This window comes from Babylonia areolata, chromosome 25, assembly GCF_041734735.1.
Source record: "Babylonia areolata isolate BAREFJ2019XMU chromosome 25, ASM4173473v1, whole genome shotgun sequence".
In the NCBI taxonomy this organism is placed as follows: Eukaryota; Metazoa; Mollusca; class Gastropoda; order Neogastropoda; family Buccinidae; genus Babylonia; species Babylonia areolata.
In genome coordinates this window covers 2103807-2130000 of record NC_134900.1, presented here as the reverse complement: position 1 = coordinate 2130000, position 26194 = coordinate 2103807, and the positions used below count along the sequence as shown (strand labels likewise).

General features: G+C 39.4%; 2 protein-coding genes across 2 annotated transcripts; one reads left to right on the top strand and one right to left on the bottom strand.

The window, feature by feature from the left end:
* Positions 1-4466: 4466 nt before the first annotated feature.
* LOC143299615 (uncharacterized) lies at positions 4467-13662 on the bottom strand. The gene is made up of 5 exons (XM_076612909.1): positions 13589-13662; positions 10471-10655; positions 9435-9585; positions 7729-8067; positions 4467-6366 (listed from the first exon to the last, which is right to left on the bottom strand). Exons 1-5 carry the CDS (start codon positions 13620-13622, stop codon positions 6212-6214), a joined length of 864 nt encoding a protein of 287 aa, XP_076469024.1. The 5' UTR covers positions 13623-13662; the 3' UTR covers positions 4467-6211.
* Positions 13663-13774: 112 nt separating this feature from the next.
* LOC143299873 (ras-related protein Rab-43-like) lies at positions 13775-17775 on the top strand. Its single transcript, XM_076613367.1, has 4 exons — positions 13775-14003; positions 14566-14749; positions 15884-16029; positions 17479-17775. The coding sequence occupies exons 1-4, from the start codon at positions 13812-13814 to the stop codon at positions 17581-17583; spliced, it is 627 nt and encodes a 208-aa protein (XP_076469482.1). The 5' UTR covers positions 13775-13811; the 3' UTR covers positions 17584-17775.
* The last annotated feature ends 8419 nt before the right edge of the window (positions 17776-26194 follow it).

Below are 26194 nucleotides of genomic sequence, written 5' to 3'. Positions count from 1 at the left end.
GAATCCGATGATACGAACCAATGTCAACATTGAAGTTAGTCAAACCAGTGATCGACTGAGAAGGAACTTTTCGGACTATGAACCTGGACTTTAGTAGGGCTTTTGACCCAGTTCCAGTCAATCGCTTTCTTCTTCTTCTCCTTCTTTTTGTGGTTTTATTGTTTATTTGTTTGTTTGTTCAGCTGTTTCTTTTCTTTCTTTTTTTTTTTAATTAGTGACTGTATACTGAAATGAGTAACAGACGTCCTTAATACAATACATCACATCACAACACAACATGATACTGCAGATCAGTAGGGGGGGGGGGGGGGGGGATATGTAACACTTCAACATTATCGGTGGAAAGTGTTCAGTTCAATATGTACTGGAAGTAAAGTCCACCACATAGAGACATCCTTGTCAAATCGACACTGGAGAGAGAGAGAGAGGGGAGAGGGAATAAGGGGGGGGGGGGCATGGGGTACAGGACCTGTAATATTACCTCCCCTGATTAGTTTTATCCCGTGTAAACGAGCCCAAATCAACGTTTTTTTTAACTCACAGTAAATCAATGGAAGTGGGGGGTATGAGGGGTGTGGAGGTGGGTGTGTGTGTGTGTGTGGGGTGGGGGGGGTTGAACGTAGATGGGTGAGAAATACGAGACCAAAAGAAAAAGCAAACAAAAGTCACGCACACACACACTCACACCACCACCACCAATATCATGGAAGGTTCTCTATTTTGATACCACTGAGAGAACGAAACAAATAAACAAAAACACAGCTAAAACAATACATTTTTCTCATAACAAAATGTTGTACTGGTCTCAAAACGGAGGTGGGTTTCTTTTTCCCACAACTATCACCCATTGCATTTGACTGAAACAGCGGCTGATGACACAGACTCTTGACTCTTACTTGAGCAACCAGACAAACACACAAATTACTGCCCTTACGACCTTTGAGAGGATGGAGAAAGGTCACCAGAACCATGGTCACCGAAAATGAACAGAAGATAATATGCCAAAAGTGAAAGTGATAAGAGGGAGGGTGTGTTGTGGAAAGAGAAAGAGAGTGAAAATGACATTCAGTTGCCTGTGTACATTTCTTGCAGAGCGAAGGCCTAATAGTAATGTGTCCACCTGAGAAGCGAGAGAATCTGGGCTAACGGGATAAGAACCCCACCATTGGCAGTACTTTCTTCCCCTCCAATAGACCTTCAATGGTGGTCTGCAAGCTAGTTATTCACATGGGATGATAATCCAAGGTCCCCTGTGCAACATGCACTTAGCGCACGTAAAAGAACCAAGGGCAAAATTCTGTGGAAAAACCCACTTTGGTAGAAAAACAAATACACTTGCAGGCAGAACAAAAACAACAAGAGAGGCAAGGCCTTCAAGACTCACTTGTGATAAATTAAGTCCCCTAGCATTAATTACAGAGTAATTTCCCTTCTTTACTATCTGCACCAAAACATTTGCAAAATAAATAAAAAATTCCATGCTTAGCAAAAGAAGTTCCTGTTTGAACAAAAAATGATAATAATGACTCCTCTTGTTGTTGTGTCAGAATAAGAGGTCAAAGTACCAAGTTTAGAGAATACAAAAAATATAGATATAACAGTAAATGCAGTTTTGCATATAATTAGGCTTCTTTTTTTATTTTTTTGTGCCCATCCCAGAGGTGCAATATTGTTTTAAACAAGATGACTGGAAAGAACTGAATTTTTCCTATTTTTATGCCAAATTTGGTGTCAACTGACAAAGTATTTGCAGAGAAAATGTCAATGTTAAAGTTTACCACAGACACACACACACACACACACACACAACCGAACACCAGGTTAAAACATAGACTCACTTTGTTTACACAAGTGAGTCAAACAAAAAAAGTGGCACTGTACGGTGGGGGCAGGTTCTCCCACGTGGAGAGCAACCCGAGTTCCACACAGAGATATATCCTGTGACGAAAAGGAATGAAAAACAATACAATGCTGGATTAGTGGTGTGTGTGTGTGTTGTAATGTATTGCATCACTTTTGTGTTACAACACTTTTCTCAGACTGAAATTTCAGCTACCTTCTTGGGCAAGAGTGCAGTGGCATGGTCCAATGCCAACATTTTTTCTTGTTTTTTTAAATTCCTGTCCGCCAAGTGTATTTTTGTCACCAAGTGAATTTTCTCAAAGAACTTTGCCAGGCAGGAACAACTCTTGTTGCTGTGGGCTCTTTTACGTCTGCTTAAATTATGCTCGCTGCATAAGGGTCTTCAATTTCTCATCTCATCCTGACAACTTGCACATACCAAACAACTACTCAAGGTCTAGCAGAGAGGGCATTAAAGCCCTGGTCTGAGTGTGAATCAAACATCACACTTTTGCTTTCTAGTAGGGTGCTTTATCCAGGAGGCAAATATGCTACTTGGACGCTTTGTGTGTGTGTGTGTGTGTGTGTGTGTGTGTGTGTGTGAGAATGCAAGACATCTTCACAACTTTTGTTTTATCAGACACCTAATGACCTGTATGAGAGCAACCAGAAAGTAAAAGTGTCTGCAGAAAACTCTAGTGCGTTCATATTTTACACACAATGTTTTGCAAATCCTTCAAACTCACAGATTTCTGCAAATTTTCGTTCTTGATGTTTCCGATTGCTACCTACAACATTTTCTTTCACTGTTAAGTAGTTGTTCATTCAGAATTCATATGGCAAAAGAATACGAAAGACATCCACTGTGTCCTCAGGACAAACAACTGATGACTGTATATTGTGTGTATAGATGAACTACTAAGTGCATGTGCATGTGTGTGTGTACATGTGTGTGTGCATATGTGCATTTGTGTGTGTGTGAATGTGTGTGAGTGTGGTTTAGAGTGTGTAGAGTGTTACATAGAATGTTTTATTCCAACTGAAGTAATACTGTGTTTTACCCCACCCACCTCACACACACACACACACACACACACACACACTCATTTTCAAAGCAATGATATACACTGATACAGGACTCCAGTGTGTGTCATGGCACATGTCTCATACCAAGTAACACACACACACACACACACACACACACATTCACTCATCTTTAATGACACATGCTGGAGGCCTCATAAGTGCACAAGAAAGTGTGCACAAGCTTGAACAGGAATATAATCAGGCATATCACAGGGAGAACTAAAAAAAATTCTTAAATATTAATTACATTGGGAATGCTGAATGCAGTATATCCTTCATGAAAATGGAACAACCATTGTGAAAATGTCAGTCCTCTCTATGTTTGTGCTCATTCATATTCTCCCCTCTCCCCCCTCACCCCGGCCCCCCCACCCTACCCTCCGCCCCCACTCCACCTCCTTCCCCAACCCCCTCCTTGTAAAAATTCCACATTTTCTTGTGTCAGTATTTTTTAATGTTTTGTTGTTGTTTTTTAAAGAGGGTTCTTCTGATATATATTTGGAAGAAATACGGATTAAATAAAATGAAAAGCAAAAAAAAAAAAAAAATAAAGAAAAAAGAAGCACACACTTACTAATTTTCTTTTCTTTTTTTTTCAGATGGCTTGATGTAAAAAAAATTTTTTTTAAAGCTGTCATTGCTTATTCAATTACCATCTTGAAATAAAAACTTTGACTTGACACATATACATGCTCACAAAATACATACACACACAAAAGAAGCTGTACAAAAACATCTTTGTTTCATTTATTTATTTTTTTGTCCTAAATGCTTTCACAACATCTGTTTACTACTGGAAATGTCCACAAATGGCTTCTTTAATGTGTTCAACAGGGGTCTCAAAAAAGACATGTTCAGTTTAGGATATCAGCTAAGTGCAATGGCCAAATATCAACCTGACCCGTACAAAACATAAGGAAAGGGGAAGGACCAGAATAAAATAAGGCTACCAAATAACACACACACACACAACAAAGCTCAAAACACCGGTATCTCAAGAGTACAGATGAGTCACAAAATATGTCAGGATCATCTGATGACAAACCAACATTGAACAAAACATTAAAAAAAAAAATTGTGTCATTCTCATGCAAACATATCTCAATTCACTTGTAACAATCCACTGTGCGTGTGTACATGCGTGCATGCACACATATTTGTGTCAATCACTGAACAGTGAATGCAAAACTGAAATAAAAGTGACTCCTCAAAAACTGCAGATGATCACTTTTCAGCAAGCACTGGAACTGAAGTAATAATTCATCTTCCGGGGACTATCAACTTTTTCTGTCTGCGTAAACTAGTTTATCCACACCACAAAGAAAATAATTCACAAATCAAAGAAGGATCTTTTATGGGTGTGTGGGTGGCAGAAGGAAGGGGGGGGATAGGGGGTGGTGAGGGGAGGTGGGGGGGGGGTCAGGATTTTGCCACGGAGAACTCTGTTACCACAGGTTCTGAGCAGGTGCAGCACAAATGACCTCTGTCCATCACCGGGACTAACATCCCTATACAACAAACCAGGAACTCGGGGGGGAGGAGAAAAAATCCCAAACCTTTGTTTTGAACCCAGGACCTATCATTTCCTACCAAGGCACTCTTGTCCCCGAAAACACACCTGTTCCTCCTTACCCTGTGCACACATGCCGAGGATCATGATAAACATTTTAATCATCCTGTTATCCATGTCAGACAATCAGTGGAATATGGAATCACAAACATACCCCGCATCCACAAGCACACCATGAAAATCATGAGGTAGTGAAACAACTGACGGAGGGTGAGGGGAGGGGGGCGGGGGGGGGGGGGTGGGGGGGGGGGGGGCGCGAGCAAATGTAAGGGAAGACCTTACCCCTCTGTTTGTGGGGGCGCAACTTCAACATCCAATCAGTGACAGTGACATTCTCAGTATATGACCATTTCTACACAACCATTCAGGCAACCATACTCAATTCTTGCTAATGTACACACTGAACACACAGGCTGAAAAAGTATAATTGGCAAAAAAAAAAAAAAAAAAAAAAGAGAGAGAGAGAGACCGCCTATACATCTCAGAAAAGTCTAGGTCACCACTTCCTGTGAAGATTGATATACTCTTCACATTGTAATAACTTTTGACTTACTGGCAAGTGTCTCATCTATTTCAGGGTGTGTGAGTGACATTTCAGCTGTATGTCCCAGATTAATTACTGTATATTATTCCATAACTGAACTTTGTCGCAGTTTTTGTGGCTCTCATACACATATTTAAATCTGAATTTATGTGCAGTTGAGTTGAAAATGTTGCCTGTTCGTTCCAAATGAATCCCATAAAGGAAATTTTCTATCTAAAATTACGTTTAAATAACATACTTACCGTGACCCAACTAGTGCAGACTCCGGCAGGGGTCTGACATTCCTGTCCTGTGCAAACTACTATCTGCCTATGCGGAGAAAAGGAAAGCAACTATGGCCGATAACCTCCCGGAAGTAGGTAACCTCCCCTTTGTCCCGCTGGCTAGCGCCCTCTTTTGACGGCAATATGCCATCACCAGCGCAGCGAGCAGGGAGAACAGGAAGCGGGGAGGACGGGAGGGTCTTAAATTTGGGTCACGGTAAGCATGTTATTTAAATGTAATTTTAGATAGAAAATTTCCTTTTAATTACACATACTTAAGCGTGACCCAACTAGTGCAGAATAGCGCGACAAGGTGGAGGGCTCGCCTGTTCTACTGTCTGTGTGCTGCGATGGCCTGTTGTGCAACTACCACAGAAGCGATGCCATACCATTTTATCAGACTTTCATCTGCCACCCCTCCCACCCCCAAACGCTTCTCAATCTGATGGCAAGTTTAAGACATGAGATGGTTCATGATTTAAAAAAAAAACAAAAAAAAACACACACAAAAAAACAAACACACTGTATATCTTTAAAATATTATTCTATCGTTTTTTAGATAAACAATTTAACAATAGTACAGAAAAAAAATTAATACTAAAACACATCAATCAATAATGCCCGACATACAATGAAAAAAAAACAACCAAACTTAACGCAACATCTCATCGCAGTATAAGATACTCAACTTTAAGTCACATGCCCAGACCCAAAGCATTTTCAGAAGCAAGGTAAAATCAGATCAACACCACCTTTTCAAATATATATATGTTTTTAAAATTAAAGCCTAGAATTCTGATTCTTTATTATAAACTGTCAGCACACTCTCTCACTTGGACAGAGGGAATACCCCCTTCTCCACTCAGTTGTCCTAAAAACATTCAACCCCGATCCATTTCATCACGGTTAGACTATCAGGCGCTTCTGAGGACGGAACTGCAGGAAGTCTTTGATAACTTGAGGTACAGATGATGGCAAGGTCTGCAACTGATGCAAGCCTCGGTTTCCCATGGCGTTTCGTATTGACAAGCGGCAGAAGTGACTGAGACTCTTTGGCGTTTCTGCACACAAAGCAGCTACACTTAGCTGTGGATAAAAAAAAAAAAAAAAGAAAGTCGACAAGGCTGCCTTATAACTTAACAACAAGCAACTCATGTGTAATTAAACATATTTCTGGAAGTCACCAGAGGAGGTGTAGGAGGTGTTGGAGGTCTGGAGTCAACCGGAGGGAGCGGAGGAAGTGGAGGAGGCGGTGGGTTGGCGTTGTTGAGAGGGCCAGGAGTAGAGAGCCCAGAGTGTCAGCGAATCGACTGCGATCGCGCCTTAATTTTAGCGCGATCGCCCATTCGAGCTACATAATTATGTGACCTGCTTGGAGACATAATTTGACAAAAAATAAGAATGCCAGAGAATTGACAGACCGACAGAAAATACGAAAAAACTTAGCTGTATGGAAAACACAGGAACAGGAGTCATGATGGCTGCCGGAAAAAGAGGGCGCTAGCTAGCGGGACAAAGGGGAGGTTACCTACTTCCGGGAGGTTATCAGCCGTAGTTGCTTTCCTTTTCTCCGCATAGGCGGATAGTAGTTTGCACAGGACAGGAATGTCAGACCCCTGCCGGAGTCTACACTAGTTGGGTCACAGTTAAGTATATGTAATTAAATTCTTTTTGGGGAGGTGTGAGGGGACGGGGGCAGGGGCAAGGAGAGGGGGGGGGGGTGAAGGAAAGGAGGCAGGGGATAAGAATGCAGCTGCTTATTTATATGGTGGTGCCTCAATGACAGGAATCCACAGAACCAGGAAACGGACAGGAAGGAAGTCATTTCAATCAACGGAAAAGGACTCTTTCATGTTCTACGTTAACAGGGAACATATATATCAGTTCACAGGAAGTAAGGTCTCAAGACTCAAGAATTTCTTTGTGTTTTCAATACAGGGTTATTTCATTGCAGTTATGTCAGTAATACTTATAACAAAATTAACATGACTGATTTTTTTACCACATACAAGTAATAATACTTTTAATACAAAAACGTGTTGTGTGCCAAAGTAAACATGAAACCTTTAATCTTATAACATTTATGTCCCTCCTCTTCCAGCCCCAGTCCATCTCTGCCTCTCCCCAATTTTCATATCACATGCACATATAGTGATAAACCTTCATTATCTATTTTGCTACAAAATGCATCAGACTAACATGAAATCCTGAAAATCCTCATGATCAACTGACTGATGTCATGCATGCTCACATGCACACCTCCTCTTACACACATTCAGGCTGAAAATTTACCATGATGATTTCTACATTTGCAGGAAAGAATAACAGAATAGGAAAAGAACTTAAAAGATGCACACACGGACACACAAACCCCCCATACACCCATGACAAAAAATACTCCCAACAGTCGCCACACAACTGACTTTCCCAGCTCTGTAGCAGTTTCCTCAGAGACTTTTCATTCTCCCCAGAGCCTTCCACCAGACTGTAAGCCGTACGTCCACGATTGTCCTCTTTGTAGATGTCTGCCCCATGCTCCAACAGCATGCGAACCATCCCCTCATCACCTTGTAAGCTTGCTCGGTGCAGGGGAGTTGTGTGGATGTAGGTGGCATTGACTTTGGCACCATGGCGCAGCAGCACTTCTGCAGACATCAGATGCCCCCGGACTGCCGCGATGTGCAGCGGTGTGCCGTAGAAACAGTCGCTGACGTTGGGGTTGGCGCGGTGTGCCAGCAGTACTTCCAGACATTCCCAGCGGTCTGTTGACAGAGGTGAACACTCCACAGGTGTACACAGTCATTGTGGCATCACGTCCTGCTGCTTCTTGTATATTTTCAGACCAATGAAAGGAGAAAAGAAAACAAGGTACTTAAAATTTTATGGATGTGTTCGTTCTGCAAGAAACTAAAGAATTAGCACCTCTTATTTTCTTTTTTTTCGTTTGCTATTTAGTATATCATTAGTTACAATTACAGGCAACACTTTTAAACATTCTCAAGGCAATCTGTTGTGTAAACTGTCTTCTTAGGGAAGTGTTGTTGACCCAGTATGTGACATGAACTTCAAGTTCTGCGATCACCCCTGAAGGTGATGTCATCACCAGAAGTTGGACCTGAGAACATGTTGCCAATGAAATTACATGAAAAACAGAAAGATGATTGTCAAAGTAGAATGGGATAACACACACACTGACATGCACGCTCCAGTTTCATCTGCTTGTCAAGACTCGTATCAATAAGCTTAGACAAAAAAGAACTTTAAAACAAACTGCCCCCCATACAAAAGACAAAGGCCAATGACAACAAAAGAAAGAGAAGATGATGAAGAAAGGGGAATGAGAAAGAAGACATAGTAACATAATCAAATAACATCCTTCAAATAAGGAACTGCCCATGCAGAAACGAAACAACCGATGACAAAGACGAAAACTGATGAAGAAGATGAGAGAAGAACGAAAGCGAAGAATGAGTGAGGAAAAAGAAGACGGTGCAATATGACCCAGTATGTAATATCTAAGTAAAGAGAGCATAACGTAACTAAAGACTGGAACAAAACCATGTAAAAACGCATATATATCCATGTAAGCACAGACAGCAAACATCCATTTCACACCAGCACTCAAAGGCATAAGCCAAACTAGACATTACTTCTTTCATTACACTGTATTAATACCTTCATCAGTTCAAAAAATCAGGTTTCTCTTGGTGGGTTTTTTTTTTTGTTTTTTTTTTTTTCCAAAAAAAACTCCAGAAAATGGGATACAGGTGCCTACATGGCAGGGTAAAAGCAGTTATACACATAAAAGCCCACTTGTACATGCAGACACATTAACACATTTCTGCCCATGGACATCAAACCTACGTCCATGCAGATCTGCATTTGTCACCCACGGACATAGTTTTGTCGTTTGTCTGGTCTACTTTCAGTTTTGGTAGTGACTAAAGGGAAGAAACTCTTAGAATACAAACAAGGGGAAATTCAAGTGAACCTAGCTTGTGCATAAATGCCAGTTTGGCAGTGAAAGGGTTAAATCAGTTCTGCTAAGACTTATAATAACTTCTATTCCTATCATTCCTCTCCTTTCCCTCCCAGTTCCCACACACTCCAACCCTGTCCCAAGACGTACTGTTGAGCGCAGCCTCATGAAGCGGGGAGTGGAGAGTGAGAGGCAAGTTGACGTTGGCGCCGTTCTGCAGCAGAAGCATGACAATGTCCACGTTGCCTTTGGAGCTGGCATCGCACAGCGGAGTGGCTCCGTCGATGTTGCGAATGTTCACCTGCCAAATGTCAATCACTGAACCAAGCCTGTGTCAGATTTGCTGCCTTCAGTGCATGTGATGATGATGATGATGATATAGTAAATAAGTTTATTCATATAGTGTCTAATCAATGAAGTCCAATCTAATAAAAAAAAAATAAAAATTTTAATTTTTAATCCAAACATCCAAAACCAATTCCATACATCACAACACCCACACAATACAAAACCCAACCACGACACCCCAGAATCAGTCCCACTTTTCCTCCTTCCCCTCCACGCACAACACCTCAAAAACACACACTGAAAAGAGAAACAAGCACACACCCACACTGTCCCAGGCATCAAGAGCAATTAAAGGCAGTTTTAAACAGGTGAGTCTTGATGGTGGCAGTGGCAGTAACTTGTATGGCGATCAATCCATGGTATACTTAGTGAAAGCATGGAAAAATTGTGAAAAAGTAAATGAAAAACATAAACTAAACAACAAAAAAAAGCTCATTTCCAGAAAATGCATGCAGAAGATACCATGTTTTAAACTTTGAGCGTGATATACATCTCTTTTCAAAAACAATATTACATTCACATTTCACACATAGCACTGATAAATAATCAAAAACCCTCCGATTTTTTCTCTCTCTTCTTTTGCCTATTTTAACTGGCAAAAGTGAAAAACAGCCAGCTAATCCACATTTCTCTTTGATTGTTATCTATATTTCAAGATGTTATTTTTTTGCAGAAGGTTGCCACAGACAATATTATGTTTTCCTATCCTAAAATATTTCAAAATCGGGAGACAAAAAATGAATAAACCTGTTCATGCAACTTCCTGAAATCCAAGAATTCATACTGAAAATGACTGCAAAATACATAATAAAACTGACAACACTTTGTGAAGTCTTACCTGCGCTCCATAATCAAGCAGAGTGCGCACGCACTGAAAGTGTCCATGGAGACTGGCTTCATGCAGGGGTCTCATGAGATCGTAACTGCCGGCATTCACGTCGTGCTGACCACTTTGAAGCAATCTACGCAGCGTGTCGTTCGCGCCCTCTCTTGCTGCCTTGTGCAGAGGCAGACCTTGTTCAGCTGGACCAATCAAAAGACTTTTCTTTTTTTTTTTTCTTTTCTTCTTTCTAAAGTTTCTGCTCTAGTATGTGATCCATGCACTCCATGTCTTCACACAAGCCCGTACAGACATACACAATATATGTGGGCATATAACATTTAATGTATGTACATCAGGTAACAGATACTTGATGATGTTCCTTCCATTCTTCCACACAGAGACCACAGTCTCAGTTCACTGTTCTGTGACTTGTATATGATGCAGTGGTGGTGGCTTTGGGGGGTTCTGTATATTATCAAAAGCAAGATTAAAAGAAAGAGTGTCCAAGATAAATGACCAAAACGAAACGTATGTTTTAGTTAGCTGGCTACTACTTTTTACTGATGTTTACTGCTCTCTTTTTTTCGTTCTTTTTTTTTTTTTTTTTTTTTTTTAAAGTTTTGCACCAGTGCACACTGTTTGGGGGTGCAGAATGAAACTAAAGCCAAGGGCAACATGGTCATTCATTTCAAGCACACACAGAATATGATTAACCACCTCAAACTTTTTTGTTGCAGTTGCAATAGTTAATTGTGATACCATTATGATTAGCTTCTTCCAAAAGATCACCATGGAATGGATAATAAATATATATATATATATATATATAAACCCAATGTGAAAGTGACTGTTGCATTTGATGGGTTGGTGGTCATTTTCTGTTGTTGTTTTTCAATTAAAAAGCGTAGGATATCTTTTCTTCTTCTTCTTCTTCTTCTTCTGTTTGATGCCCAGGGTCAGAACAATGACCATTATCAGCATTTGGTGATAGGTGCAGATTTGCTCAGAGGAAAAGAGAGAGAGAGGGGGGGGGGAGGTGGCAGTGGGGCAGGTGGGTTTGTCAGGGGGCAGTGGATCAGAAGACTGACACCTTCTTAAAGGCAATAGCAGCTAAAGGCATCAAAGAAAACCACCTCTTCCAGCAATTTCAATCACTTGTTTTCATTGTTACTGACTAGGGGCTAACAAAACTCTCTAAAAGCAGCCTCCTAAAGTAAGAAAGAATTCAAAATGAAGGTATGAGGCTGATCTTGGAACTACAAAACACACTGTCACAGAGACCATGCGATACCGGCTTGACATTCCTTCAAGACAGGCCAGAAACAAGTTAGAAAAAGTTATGGCCTCCTTAAAAGCATTAGAAAACCCCAAAAAACCCAATGCATGATGCACTTAAGGAACCAAAAGGCAGACATCTACTGATCTAGGATGCGTAATATCATGGGTGGGACAAGCAGATGACACAATCCTGCTGGTATGCCAGCTACAAGACATGAAAGAAACAAAAGAATAGGGAGGAAAATACTGAAAACCTCAAACATCTCTTCAACACAATCATTTCACCCACTCTGGGAATGGCCAGAGGGCAGAACTGATGCAGATGTGAAGCTATTCATAGTAGAAAACAGTAAAGAAGTTAAGAAGAGGACATCATCATGGCTCAGTCACCAAAGACCAGCGCAGCTGGGGATTCACTGCAAGGCAAAACGGAAAAACAATTAGAGAAGAGAATGATGAGTACAAAGTCACAACCTCCAGCCTGGCGATGGAAGTTGAAGCTGTGACACATGTTCTCTAGTGGCTGTCGCCTATTCACATGCCTGGAAATCAACATGCCATGATTGTGATTGACTGAATGAACCTCCTAATAATAATAATAATAATAATAAAAAGGAATGGAATGGGGCGCCAAGAGTGGCACGAGGCAATGTGCAACTTTCAGATTCAAAATCTTACATGGTTATACTGCCCAGACATGTTGGTGTTAAGGAAAATGTGTGAGCTGACAGGCTTGCTGGTAGCACAACAACAATGGGCAGTCTACATCTGGGAATATCTGTGGGTAATGTTAATCTGGGAGATGGGGAATGTAGATGTGTGTGTGTGTGTGTGTGTGTGTGTGTGTGTGTGTGTGTGTGTGTTTATGTGTCAGGGGTTTTGTTTTTTTGTGTAGTGTTGTGTTTTTATGTATTGTGCTTTCATATCTGTAAAACTGCATATATATTTGTTCCATATCTGTTGTGCATGTGCATGCATGTGTGTGAATGTGTATGTGTCTGTGTGTATATGCACTTATTTTTATATTCATTTGTTCATTTTAACATTATTGTTATTCATATCATTTGTTGTTGTTGTTTTCTATATTTCATGTTATTTATTTATCTATGCATTTTATTCACTATTTCAATCTATAAATTCTTTAATTTATTTTAATTACTTATCCATTTACTTGCGTATCTTATTTTACTTCATTTTTAATTTCCTTAATGGCCTGACAAAGCACATTGGGATACGCTGCTGGTCAGGCATATGCTTAGCAATCAACGGTAATGTCGCAGTTTAGCATCCTAAATTCCTGAAGATGAATTTAGGATTCTAATGTGGGACGTAGCAGATGTGGTGTAGCATGTCCGAACGCAGTGACGCCTCATTGAGTAACTGTACTGAACTGAACTGAATGAATGTGTAATGTGTTGGGGCACTGACAGTCTCTTGAGGCAGGTCCTTCCAGTTCCCGATGTCCGCTCGACAGGGGATCTTGTCAACGGTTTGCGTGTGGGTTTGAAGAGCACGCTGCTGCTGTTGGTGGGGGACGGTGTGATCCTCTTCCTGACATCTCTTCCCAACCCTGAACCAGCAGTCAAACTACCACCTTATCCCAAAGAGTTTGATAACTCATGCGTTACAGATTACTGCAGAAGTGTCGCTGGACAACCCCACGCTAACCAGTGGTAAACAACGTTTTTTTCTGTCTTGGTCGTCGATATTATGCAATAATGTGGGCCCCCGTGCCATGATCATTCCGCATTTGCACACGCAGTCGGTGTCCATACTCTGTACAATTTTCAGTGAAAGATGGAGAAATGTTAAACGACAATGACTGATGCACTGTACAAAAAACAACAACAAATACCATAATGTGTCAGCTCCACCAATGTCAATGCCATTTTTAAAACGACTCGTCTGCCTTCTGTTCGATGAACATGAAAGGGGGCTGCACTCTGAAACAATAACAAACCCCCACCCGGATGTTCCCTCAAGTTGTCTTCTTTTCCTTCAAGTTTTGAGTCGTCTGCTGAAGTTGGTGTCATGGACTTTTGAACATTCATCAATAAATTGACCAAAAAGGAAATAAAATGGCTTATTCTTCCGACGCAGACGAAGCGTTCGACTTTCTGTTTAAAATTGTTTTGATCGGGGATGCTGGAGTTGGCAAGACCTGCATCGTGCAACGTTTTAAATCGGGCACTTACACGGAAAAGCATGGCAGCACGATTGGTGTCGACTTTACAATGAAAACACTCAACATTGATGGCAAACTTGTCAAGGTAGAGTGAATTTATGAGGAGACCCCGCTCGTGAGAGTTTAATACATCAGTTTTCTATAAAGTTTCGAAGAGTGATGATCATATGGAGCTTTGAAGAAGGATGATTTTTCGTCAAGTGAACAAGAGAGACACCTGAAGCTAACATCTGGACAGAGAAAACGTGGACACGACTGAAAAAAAAATCAGGAATTGTATTTGGGTTTTCTTTTCAATGTGTATTACGTTATTTTACAGAGAAACAGACATTAAAAAAAAAACAACGCAGCAATTGTGGAGAACACTAAAAGTAGCTGGGACTTACAAAACACCAGCTTTTGCTTGAGAAAGAAATATAGGACTCCGCAGAAGCAGGCTTTCTCTCCAAGTCCCACCCAGCACCTTCACTTTTTTAGTCTGAGTCCACCCACCCCATCCTGCCCCAATCATGCTTCACATGTTCTGGCTACACTTATATATGTATATGTGTGTTTGATTGTACATTATTTTGTTGTTATTATTATTATTATTAATTATTGTAGTAAGACCATTGTACATACGTTAATACCAGAACCTGTTAATACAGCTTCAGATATGGGACACAGCCGGTCAGGAGAGGTTTCGCACCATTACACAGAGCTACTACCGCAGCGCCAATGGGGTGATCATCGCCTATGACATCACCAAGCACTCGTCCTTCGAGAGCCTCCCACGCTGGATGGAAGATGTCCAGAAATATGCAGGCAACAATATTGTACAGCTGCTTGTGGGTGAGGCATTAATTTAAAGAGTGGAGGAAGGAGAGAAATAATTATGATGATGGTGATACATGATGACATTGTGTGCACTTTTTGTGTGTTTCCCTAAACACCTAGCTGTCATACAGCTTTGATTGTGTACATTTTATTTTCAGAAAAGTTTCTATATAGTCTTTTCAAATTAAAGAATTTAAAACTCTCTCTCTCTCTCTCTCTCTCTCTCTCTCTCTCTCTCTCTCTCTAAAATGAATAAATAAAACAAAGGCAAGAGAAAACTAGAGGGCATTCTACCACTATAGTATAACAAACAGACCTGACCCATAACCAAGATGATACTAATACAGTTTTGCTGTCGATTACAGTCACTGAAATAGTGAAAACAACTAGCCCCCTCCCCTGGACTCCCCGCCCAATGTTAATAATAATAATGATGATAACAAAAAAGGACATTAACACAGCACGTTTCTCCAGAAAAACTTCTATAAGCGCTTTATAGTTTACATTTCGTTCCCCTGCTTCCCTCTCAATAACCCCACAATAAAACATGCATTTGAATGAAACCAGATCATGCCAAGACCACCACTGAAAAATGAATGTTGTTGGAAAAGAGGTTATGTTGTATCAGGTAATAAAAACTCCACTCCACGTGGAGTGATGGCCTAGAGGTAGCACGTCCGCCTAGGAAGCAAGAGAATCTGAGCAAGCTGGTTCAAATCACGGCTGAGCCGCCGATATTTTCTCCCCCTCCACGAGACCTTGAGTAGTGGTCTGGAGGCTAGTCATTCGGATGAGATGATAAACAGAGGTCCCGTGTGCAGCATGCACTTAGCGCATGTAAAAGAACCCACGGCAACAAAAGGGTTGTTCTTGGCAAAATTCTGTTGAAAAATCCACTTCGATAGGAAATACAAATATAACTGCACACAGGAAAAAATACAAAAAAATGGGTGGTGCTGTAGTGTAGCAACACGCTGTCCCTGGGGAGAGCAGCCCGAATTTCACACAGAGAAATCAGTTGTGATAAAAAGAAGTGCAAATACAAATGCAAATTCAAAACATGCATTTGAAACCAGACCATACCAAGACCAGTAGTGAAAAATGAATGTTGTTGGATGTTGTGAGAAGATGTTGTGTTGCATTGATCAGGCAGCAAGTGTGACCAGGACCAGCTGAGAGAGGTGCGGAAGGAAGAGGCGGCCACCATGGCCAAGGAGCTGCAGATGTTGGACTTCATAGAGACCAGCGCCAAGGACAACACCAACGTTGATGAAGCCTTCACCAAGGTGGCCAAGGTGAGAGGGAGACAGAGGTGCCAACCCCTGTCAAGTGTTTGTTGGAATGACGGGCGCAATAGCCAAGTGGTTAAAGCGTGGGACTTTCAATATGAGGGTCCAAGTTCAAATCTTGGTAATGACGCCTGGTGGGTAAAAGGTGGAAATTTTTCTGATGTCCCAGGTCAACATATCTGCAGATCTGCTTGTGCCTGAACTCCCTTCATGTGTATACGCAAGCAGAGATCAAATACGCACGTTAATGATCCCATAATCCTTTGTCAGCGTTCGGTGGGTTATGGACACAAGAACATACCCAGCATGCACACCCCTGAAAATGGAGTATGGCTGCCTACATGGCAGAATAAAAACAGTCATACATGTAAAAGCCCACTTGTTTACATGCGAGTGAACGTGGGAGTTGCAGCCCAGGAACGAAGAAGAAGAAGTTTGTAGGAGCCTTCAGGAAATTAGGTAGTCGAACATTTTGAATTTGGTAGGAACACTGGGACTCATCAGCAAATGGGCACAGACGCTGTTTGACCAAGACAAAACTTGATTTAGCCATGTTCACTCTTGTTCGGGCAAACGATTAAGCTGATTGGTCCACTCAATGCTGTTTCAATGTAAACACGCACGTGATTAGCTGAGCATCATCAGGTGAGACCAAGGTTAGTGGTGGCTGCCTTGGCCTCATGATCGATAAGTCTAGAGCGTCAGGGTAATGTTATGACAGGAAAGCATGTGACCATGCAGTGTTGTCGAAAATGAAGTCATAACAATTTTGACGTTGGCATAACGTTGGAACAAACTGCGATCAAGCGTCACAAAATAAGGCAAAATCGTAACAGTTGGCATCCCTGGGGAAACCATGAGGGGATAGGTTTGTGTGTGCAATGAGGATTAGATTGGGGATAAGGTGTGTGTGTGTGTGTGTGTGTGAGTGAGTGAGTGGTAGTTAACAGCAGCTCAGCATGAAAAGTTGTATAAAGTGTGTGTGTGACCCATTTTTTAAAGGTTGTGTGTGTGTGTGTGATATGTGTGTGTGATTGGTAGTAAAGAGCACCTCAGCATGAAGAGTGTGCAACAGTTTGGACTTGGTCTGATTGGAATCACTGATATATTAATTTTATTTTGGAAGTTTTAAATACTGTAAAGTTACAGATCTTTTTTTTTTTTAATTCTTTTTTTTTCAGGGGGGTGAATGTGGTCTACTGATCAAATACAAATTCATTGTTTCATGGTTGATCATTTGTAAGGTTTATTGCGGCTTCCCATACACTTGGATTTTTGTAGTTGTTGGAAATTTGGGTTGCTCTGCTTGTCAAAATGGTGGCTGTTTATATATATCAATACAGTAAGAGCAACAGACGTTTTATGGGGAACAAAAATTAAACCTACATTTAACTTTTAAGGAAAAAAAATAATATGAAAAGAAAGAGATGTAAATGGCAAATGTGTCTTTCCCAGGAGCTGAAGAAGAGGTACGGAGGTGACGTGTCAATGGACGCTGGGAAAGATGGAGGCCTCAGTTTGAGTTCCCGACCTATTGGCACCGGATGTTGCAGTAGATAATCGGCAAGTGGTAATCAGCTGGTGGGGAGAGGAATTTTCAACATCATTGTTCTGGCAACTTTTTTCTTTTCTCTCTCTCTCTCACACATCAACACGTATCAAATCCAAATACTAGTGAGGCGGAGAGAAGAGACATATCTGAACAAGGAATGACTGTTATACATTATAAAACTAAGGCACATTGATTGATATATATATATATATATATGTATATATATATATATGTATATGTGTGTGTATATATATATGCATGTATATACACCTTTGTCTGATAAAAAGTAACAATATATTCCTTACCAGGTATGATTGCTTCGTGAAGTCTTTCTGTTATATCAGCACATCAGGATCTATATATATGACTGTTCTGTGAAATCTTTCTGTTATATTAAAACATAATGGGCCTAAGTATTGTTTACTCAATGTCTTTGTCTTATTTGAACACGTTTGGGTCTAAATGCAATTTTCATATTGTTAAGGTCTATCTGCTATAATACATAATACAGACATTATTTTCTGTGAAGAAAGAATTCCTGAGAGCCAGATCACTTTTGTTTTCAATTTTGAGGGGTTTTTTTTTTTGGGGGGGGGGGGGGGGTGTTGTTTTTTTGGTGTGGTTTTTTTTTTTTTTGCATTTTGATTGATATATATATATATATATAAGAATAGGGATTATCTTTAGTTAAAGTGGCCTGCTTCAGTCATGAAACATGGAGCAGTGATTTTACTATTAAACATTTTAATTTCATGTAAAATTAACAGTTCAAGTTGATGAGTGATCTGTGTTTAAGTTAGACCACCATAATTCTTTCAGCAAATGGCCTTGAACAGGGATAAAGTGGTCTTTCTATATCTGTTAAAATGTGAGACGCACACACTGGCTATCTGCAGCTTTTATAGATGGGAGACAATTCAGGTGATCGAAGTATGGATGCACCAGTGCACATGTAACTTTTTATAACTTGTTAGCCTGTGGCTTAAGTTAGATCTTGTTCACACTTTTAAAATAATGTTGTGTCTTGACTTGAAAGAAAAAAAAAAGCAATAAGTAATGTCAGTGTAGATATTTTCAAATGAGTCATTTTTCAAGCTAGAACAGACTGTCCTGTGCATAAAACATTCAGTTATTGATTATTGTAACTGATATGTAAGACTGTGGATAATAAATAATTCTTAAGTCTTGTCTGTTGGAATTAATGTTTGAAGGAAGCAGTGCATAGAAAAAGAACCTTGAATATAAGGGCACAAATTGTCATCAAAATCAGCTTTCCTTTTCAAGTAATAACACTCCCCCTCGCCCCCTACCCCCACCCCACCCCCCCAAAAAAAATACAGAAAAAGTGTTTAGCAATGTCATGTAAATCTGTGGCAAAAAATATGACAAACTTTTTCTAATATACCTGTATAGTTTTACTGACATGTTTACTTTTTTCTTTTCTTTTTTTTTCTGTTTGTGGAAGAAATTTAACAGAAAATGTGTTCCTTCACTGTTTCATTCTTTAAATTGTGATCCAATCTCTTCTCTGTTTTTGCTGATTTGCAGTAGTTTTTACATGTGTGTGTATATATTGGTGTAAAGTTGTTTTGTTTTGTTTTTTTCTTGTGACTGGTATTCCTGACTGGTATTCCTGAATATTGCATAAAGAAAAGAACATTCACATATCTTAAGTTTACTTTTACTGCAGTTCATATATGTGTATATGAGAAAATAACATATATACGAGATATGTCTTTCTCTTTGTAACTTATGTACAAGAGCGTGAGAAAAGTAAGTTTTGAAAAGTATCCAGTCTTTCTCATTTAACAGACCTGTCGTGTATGGAGATAATAACTTTTGGTGTCGTTTTGTTATGTTTATTTTATTGTATTCTGATTCAGAATAGTCTGGCAAGCAAACGCGTCTACATAGAGAGAGATAGACAGACTATAGATGAGTGTGTGTGTGTGTGTTTTGCATTCACGTTTTGAAGATACAGTCAGAAACAAACTGGTGCTTATCAAAGTTTTGCTGACTTTAGTCTTTGCTGATGTCTTTAGAAATGAACACATCAGTACATATATGTTAGCTTTTTGTAAGAAACTTTTATTTAATGATAGAATATTTCTTGCTGTCTGCATGAATAATGTGTATCCTGAAGTCTTTGGAACTGAAAATTTTCAGTCTTTTTGTCATTCCTTCCATAACTAGACAGTGGTTATGAAGATAAAGCACCCTTGCCTCAAGTCTTTCATTGTTGATTTTCAGGCAGGTTAGGAAAAAAGAGAGAGAGAGATAACACATGACAAAACTGAACATGAGTGATACTTGTTCAGCCCCCTTTTTCTAATCATAATTGAGGAGTACACATTGACATGTACAGAACATTCTTACATACATGAGAGTGCCATTCTAGCTGCAAGATTTGTTGTTATTGTTTTTGTTGTTGGTGTTAGTGTGTCGTGTGTTTTTTTAAACAGGATGTGTGTTGTTAGGCTGGTGTCAAGATCTGACTACTTGTCACAGCTGTTATTATATTATAATGTCATAGATTTCCATAATCTTAAAAGAAATTTTTTTATGTAGAATTTGGGGTCTGTTCTTCAGCTCTGAACTGATGTAAAGTTACACACTCTACATATTTTATTACTTGTATTTTCAGTATTAAAAAAATTTTTTATATATATATATCTATGTATTCTAATTGGTAATTACTGTGTATCTTTTCCATTTTCATAATGCTGAGGTAAGGCTTGTAATTCCATAGTCTTGTTAAGATAATTGGGTTTTTCGTATTCAGAAACGCATATCTTCAAAGTTTTCTTTTAATCATGAAGCTGATATTAGGTTTGTATTTTCATTTATTGTTAATATTGCTGAATAGAAACATATCAGTTCACAGAATTGTCACATTAAAAACTTGCTGTACCATTAATTTCATTGTCTAATTGTGGGCAGTGTAAAAATAACTGAATTTTGAAATATATGTTTTGCTGTGGACTGAAGACTGAATTTCTTTTTAGATAGTCAAACACAAGCACTATCCATTTTTGTTCAGCTGATGGTAGGTGTACCAATATTACTTTAACAGGTTTTGTTTATATTGTACATTTTCAGGGGACCTGCATTTTCAGTTTCAGACAAATCCATATATGCTACACATCTTCTAGGCAGATGCCTGACCAGCAGCATAACTCAACGCGCTTAGTCAGACCTTGAATGTATGCGTTTTATATTTCTGTGCCTATCAGAATGTATTTCTTCTCCGGAATTTTGCCAGAGGACAACACTTTGTATTGCCATGGGTTCTTTTTCAGTGCACCAAGTGCGTGCTGCACACAGGACCTTGGTTATCATTTCATCCGAATGTCAAGGAGGAAGGGAAACGTTTGACTGGAAAATCAAACTGAGCGTCAGTGGGCCTACAATGTAATTGTAACAGAATCACAAACTTGTACACCTGGGGACAGAGGGATGGATATTTGTATTTGTATTTTTATTTCTCTTTTTATCACAATAGATTTCTCTGTGTGAAATTCGGGCTGCTCTTCCCAGGGAGAGCGCATCACTACTCTAAAGCACAATCCATTTTTTTTGTGTTTTTTCCTGCGTGCAGTTTTATTTGTTTTTCCTGTTGAAGTGAATTTTTCTACAGAATTTTGCCAGGAACAACCCTTTTGTTGCCGTGGGTTCTTTTACGTGCGCTAAGTGCATGCTGCACACGGGACCTCAGTTTATCATCTCATCCAAATGACTAGCGTCCAGACCAACACTCAAGATCCAGTGGAGGGGGAGAAAATATCGGTGGCTGAGCTGTGATTCGAACCAGCACACTCAGATTTTCTCGCTTCCTAGGCGGACGCGTTACCTCTAGGCCATCACTCCACTATGTAGACTTTCCTCAGCTTCTTTACATTGATCATTAAGAACCTGCTGAATGGTCTCAGTGCAAGCAGAGGTGATACAGTTTGTGGCACGCTAATGGATGAAATTTCTCCTTTTGAAAAAAATGTAATTTGAAATACTATTTGATGTCAAAACCTTACTTTTTAACTAAAAGGTGATCATAGAAAACGAGAAGTCTTGTGTATGATTGTGCAAATATGTGGCAATTAGGTTGTCTTTTTCCCCCCAATATATCATGTATTTGGTCTCTGAAAGGCAGTGCGATGATATTACATGAAAATTTTTACCTTGGTGTTCAGGCGTATGTATCTGTTATTCATTTACCCCCACCCCCACCCTCACCCCCCCACTCCCACCCCCAACTCCCTTTGGTTTGGAAGGGGTACTTTTTCATCACAGTTTGATGGTATGCAATTTTTAGGGTGTAGTATATTGTGCACATACCCATATCTACCTGTTATCTTGGGGGGCTGGGGGTGGGGTTCTGTAGTTTTCTTAGTTGTTTCATCATTTCTTTTTCTGCCTCCTTTCATCAGTTATTGATTTTTTTTTTTTTTTTTCACCCCTTAAGCCTAGCCCTGGTGTTTAATCTTGTGCAGCTGGTTGAGTGTTCAGGTATAACAATGAACAACAACCATAGCAGTCCAGATTTTTATTGTATCAACTGTAAAGGCGAAGGTGAGTTTCTAAATACTGAGATGAGCGCTGAATGCCTGTCTGCCATTGTAACATCTTTTTGTAACTATATGTTTAGAAAACATATGATTTTTTTTTTTTTTTTTTTTAACTTTTTAACTTTTTTCTTCTCCATCTGGGGAGTGATCACACGAAGCAGAATGACTGGTGGCCACAAGCTAGAATCGAGCCGACTGTCATTGAGAGTTTAGTTGTGTGGATAATCATTTGAATGATGGAAGTCATGATTGATTCAAAGATAGTTATTTTGAAACAAGTGTTCATTTTAGGGGTATGGGGGGAAGGGGAGGGGGATTCCTTTTGTTTTTCTGACACTGTCAGTTTTTTGGGGGGTTAGGGGTGGGTGGGGATGTTGTTTTTGTTTTTTTTTAACATTGATTCTGCTTTTAAAATGATACGCATATAGCAGTGAGAAAAATGTTAGTGCTCAGATCATTGGCCAGTGTATTTTGTGATGATCCAATATGCCTCTGTCGATATTGGTTTTAAATGCTAGAAGCAGCACTGAAATAGTTTGAAATGTGAAATACAAAAGTATAACTTTTTTTTTTTTCATTTCCTGTGTACTAAACATTTGTTGTCCGTGAATCCCAGCAGCATACATTTATCTTTAGGAACATGGCAATGTTTCATGTACTTTGTTGAGAGTGAAAGAAAAATAATTGATCATATGATTCCCACTGTTTCATTTTCATTCTCTCATCTTGTATGTGAATGTGCTTAACAGTTTTGCAGAAAAGAATGAGCATGTATGAGGTCTTATCGATTCCAGTTTCCTGTGAAAATGAATTTGCTTTGGTGGCGATTTTCTCAGTGGAAACTTGAATCAACAGGGAGAATCTAGCTAAAACACCATCAGCACTTAGTAACTAAACTTCTGGTGTAAGTCTGTGTGAGACCACAACACGATATTCACAGATGTTTTTAAAAAAAAAAATTGATCGACCGAATGCTTCACTTCAGTGTTGAGTTATTTGTTTGACCTTTGAATTTAAACTGTGTCAAAATGACACTTGGTGTTTTTTAATTATGTGTACAACAGTGTTCATAGCTTTCATATATTTTGACTCCTTTTTTTTCTCCTCTAAAACTGTTTTATTCGTCTCCTTTTCTTCTCCCATCTTTCCTTTGGCTGCATTCCAGCTGGCTGTGTGTGTGTATGTGTGTGTGTACGTGTATATGTGTACTTGCTGTTAAACATATGCATACTTACATACAGATGTGTGTGTATTAGACCGTCCTATCAGATTCTCTTGTTCTGTTTATAGCAAACTGCTGTTTGATGACGTTGCATTGCGTTCCTGCCTTTGATGTTCGAGTCATGTTCTGTCTGTGATTTACAGTCCACATATCGTGTTTCAGTTTCCCTTGGCAAAGACGGGAGGAAAGGTGGTGTTATGATACACTCTGATCCTCTCAGTTAAAGAGTTTCGTCCACAGGGATGTATGTGTACATGCTTGGCAACCTTGCTGGACTACATTTATCAGATGTAGCAGCCTATGTTTTTGTATTGATGTACATAGATTTGTGTGTTGTGCATGTCTGTGTGCGTGTGTGTAGTGGTAGTAGTCTTCAGTTTAACGTCTTCCACTTAAAGTGATATCAGACGAAGGGGGTGGAGGGCGGGGCGTGGTGGTGTGAACAGTATTGGGCAGAGGGTGAAGAATGGTGTATGTGTGTGTGCGTATGTGTGTGTGTGTGTGGTGGGGAAAGATACAGAGCATTGGAAAAAATAAAACATTAAAAGGGGAGACTTAGGCATATGGAAGGAAACGCTAACATCAAACACCTATAACAACTATAACAAATGCCCTATTGGACTATGCAGCAAACCTTCTGCAATAGCAGATAACATCTCGAAATTGTCAAAAATACATTCACAAGAATTTTCCGAGAAGTTTGGTAAAAACGATTTCAGACTGACATTCAAAGAGTATGTGTTTGCTAGAAATTTGCGCGTGTGTGTATGTGTGCGTGCATGCGTGTGTGTGTGTGTGTGCGTGTGTGTGTGTGTGTGTGAATATTGTTACCATAGTGACGTAGGCCTGTCTGTGTTCAGTATCTTGTGACACTTGTCTGTATGGCTGTAAAGCTGTATGTTCTTTATGATTTTCCTGCGGCCTGATCTTTGTCCCTTTGTGAACATTAGTTGCTTCTTGCTTTCTGTGCTGTTTGTGTGTGTGTGTGTGTTTTGTTTTGTTTTTTTAACCAAACGATCATAAACTAACAATTTACAATTTTACGATCCTTACTTTTTCAGATGGTATTACCACAAACGAAAGAGAATTTGAATCAAGATGTTCACGATGATATATGGAAACAAATTTATGTCAGAAAGTGCTTCTTTTTTTTTTTAAAGATAGTGATTTCATAGCTCTTGAAAAAGTATTTCCAGTCTATGACAATGTCAGTCATGACTGTGATTTTTTTTTTTTTTTTTTTTTTTTTTTATAATTTTTTTACAGTGAAGCTGAACAGTTTGTAGTATAGAAAATTTTGTGTGCTGTTTATCTACTTGTGATAATGTGTGAGGTGTGATACTGAGAATAGAGACAGTTTGAGATGGCAGATTATACCTCTTTTGCTCGTATATTTTGTGTAGAAATAAAGATGACCGTAGTGTGTATTAAAGAAATCATGTGAAATGTTTCCAGTTCTTGCTAAAAAAAAAAAAAATGTTTTGCTATCAGCTTCACTGTCTAAGCTGAACCTGTGTATATGTATTCATTGCCCGCTGTTGGTTTTCATGTTTTGTGTGCCTGTTTAAACACGTAATTTTGTGCAGCTGTGTACAGTTATGTTTGTGTTCAGGTTTCTTTTTCCTTCTTTTTTTGATAACCCTAGCGAAACATTGACAGAAATGGCCAACATCTTAGGCATAGTCTAGGTGTATGTGAATGAATATGACTAAACTTGTGCCTGATTTTCTTGTCCAGATTTCTTTTCTTTTTCTTTTTTTTCTTTTTTAAGACTCTGCAGGATCAATTTTGACTGTGTTTTCAGTCCTGATCTGGCGCTTTGTAGTTAGTTGAAGTGTAAGAAACAGTAATGATAATCTCTTAATATGTGTGTGTGTGTGTGTAATCGCATGTACATAATCAAAGAGCTTATATTTTGAATTCTTATTTGTATTCTTTACTTTTGTAAAGTTCTATAATAAGCAGAGAAAGATATCTCTTGGCTCGTACTCCCATTTGTATGTGTGTATCATAGCCACACCAAGACACTGAAATATTTTACTTGTAAGTGTTCCTTTTCCCCCAGTCTGTGTTGTTTTTCTTTTCTGTATGCTCGGCAGAAGATATATAGATATACAGATATATGAATTATGATATTTCATACTCTCCTAATGCAGCCCTATGAAAGGGAAAGGAGGGCCGTCATTTTCTTGGGTTTTTCCAATAGTTGCTTGATTTTTTTTTTTTTTTCTTCCCCACACTAGCATGAACAGGCAAAGTTTTCCTCGATCTCAGACCGATAAGTCTTCAGTGCCTGTGTCATTAGTGTTACTTCGCTACTTGTTTGTTTCATTCCAGATTCCTTTTTCCAACAACACAGGTGTGTGAAGACTCCATCCTTTTTTTCTTTTTTCTTTTTTTTTTGTTATTCCTGTAATGCATGCAGCAACCAGGTGTGTGTGCTTTGTGATCAGTTCACTGTGATTTTCACTTCTTGTGCTTTGTGATCAGTTCACCATGATTTTCACTTCTTGTGCTTTGTGATCAGTTCACCATGATTTTCACTTCTTGTGCTGAAACGTTTGATGCTAAGTTCCCAACCTTTTTGGAAAGAGTTGGTGCCAGATGAAATTCATGATGAAAACAAAAAAATGATTTCATTGATTTCTGCTGCCCTTCTTTTGTGGTCATGGGCATCAACTCTCTTTGAGTCGTACCATTAAGAGCACAGTTACTTGATGATTTTCTTTTTTTACCTCGTCATATAACCAGTCATACTCCTTCCTAGGGGTTACGCATGCGCATTATGTTTACATTTGGGCCAACAGCAAAGTGAGAGCTGTATTATCAATGGTT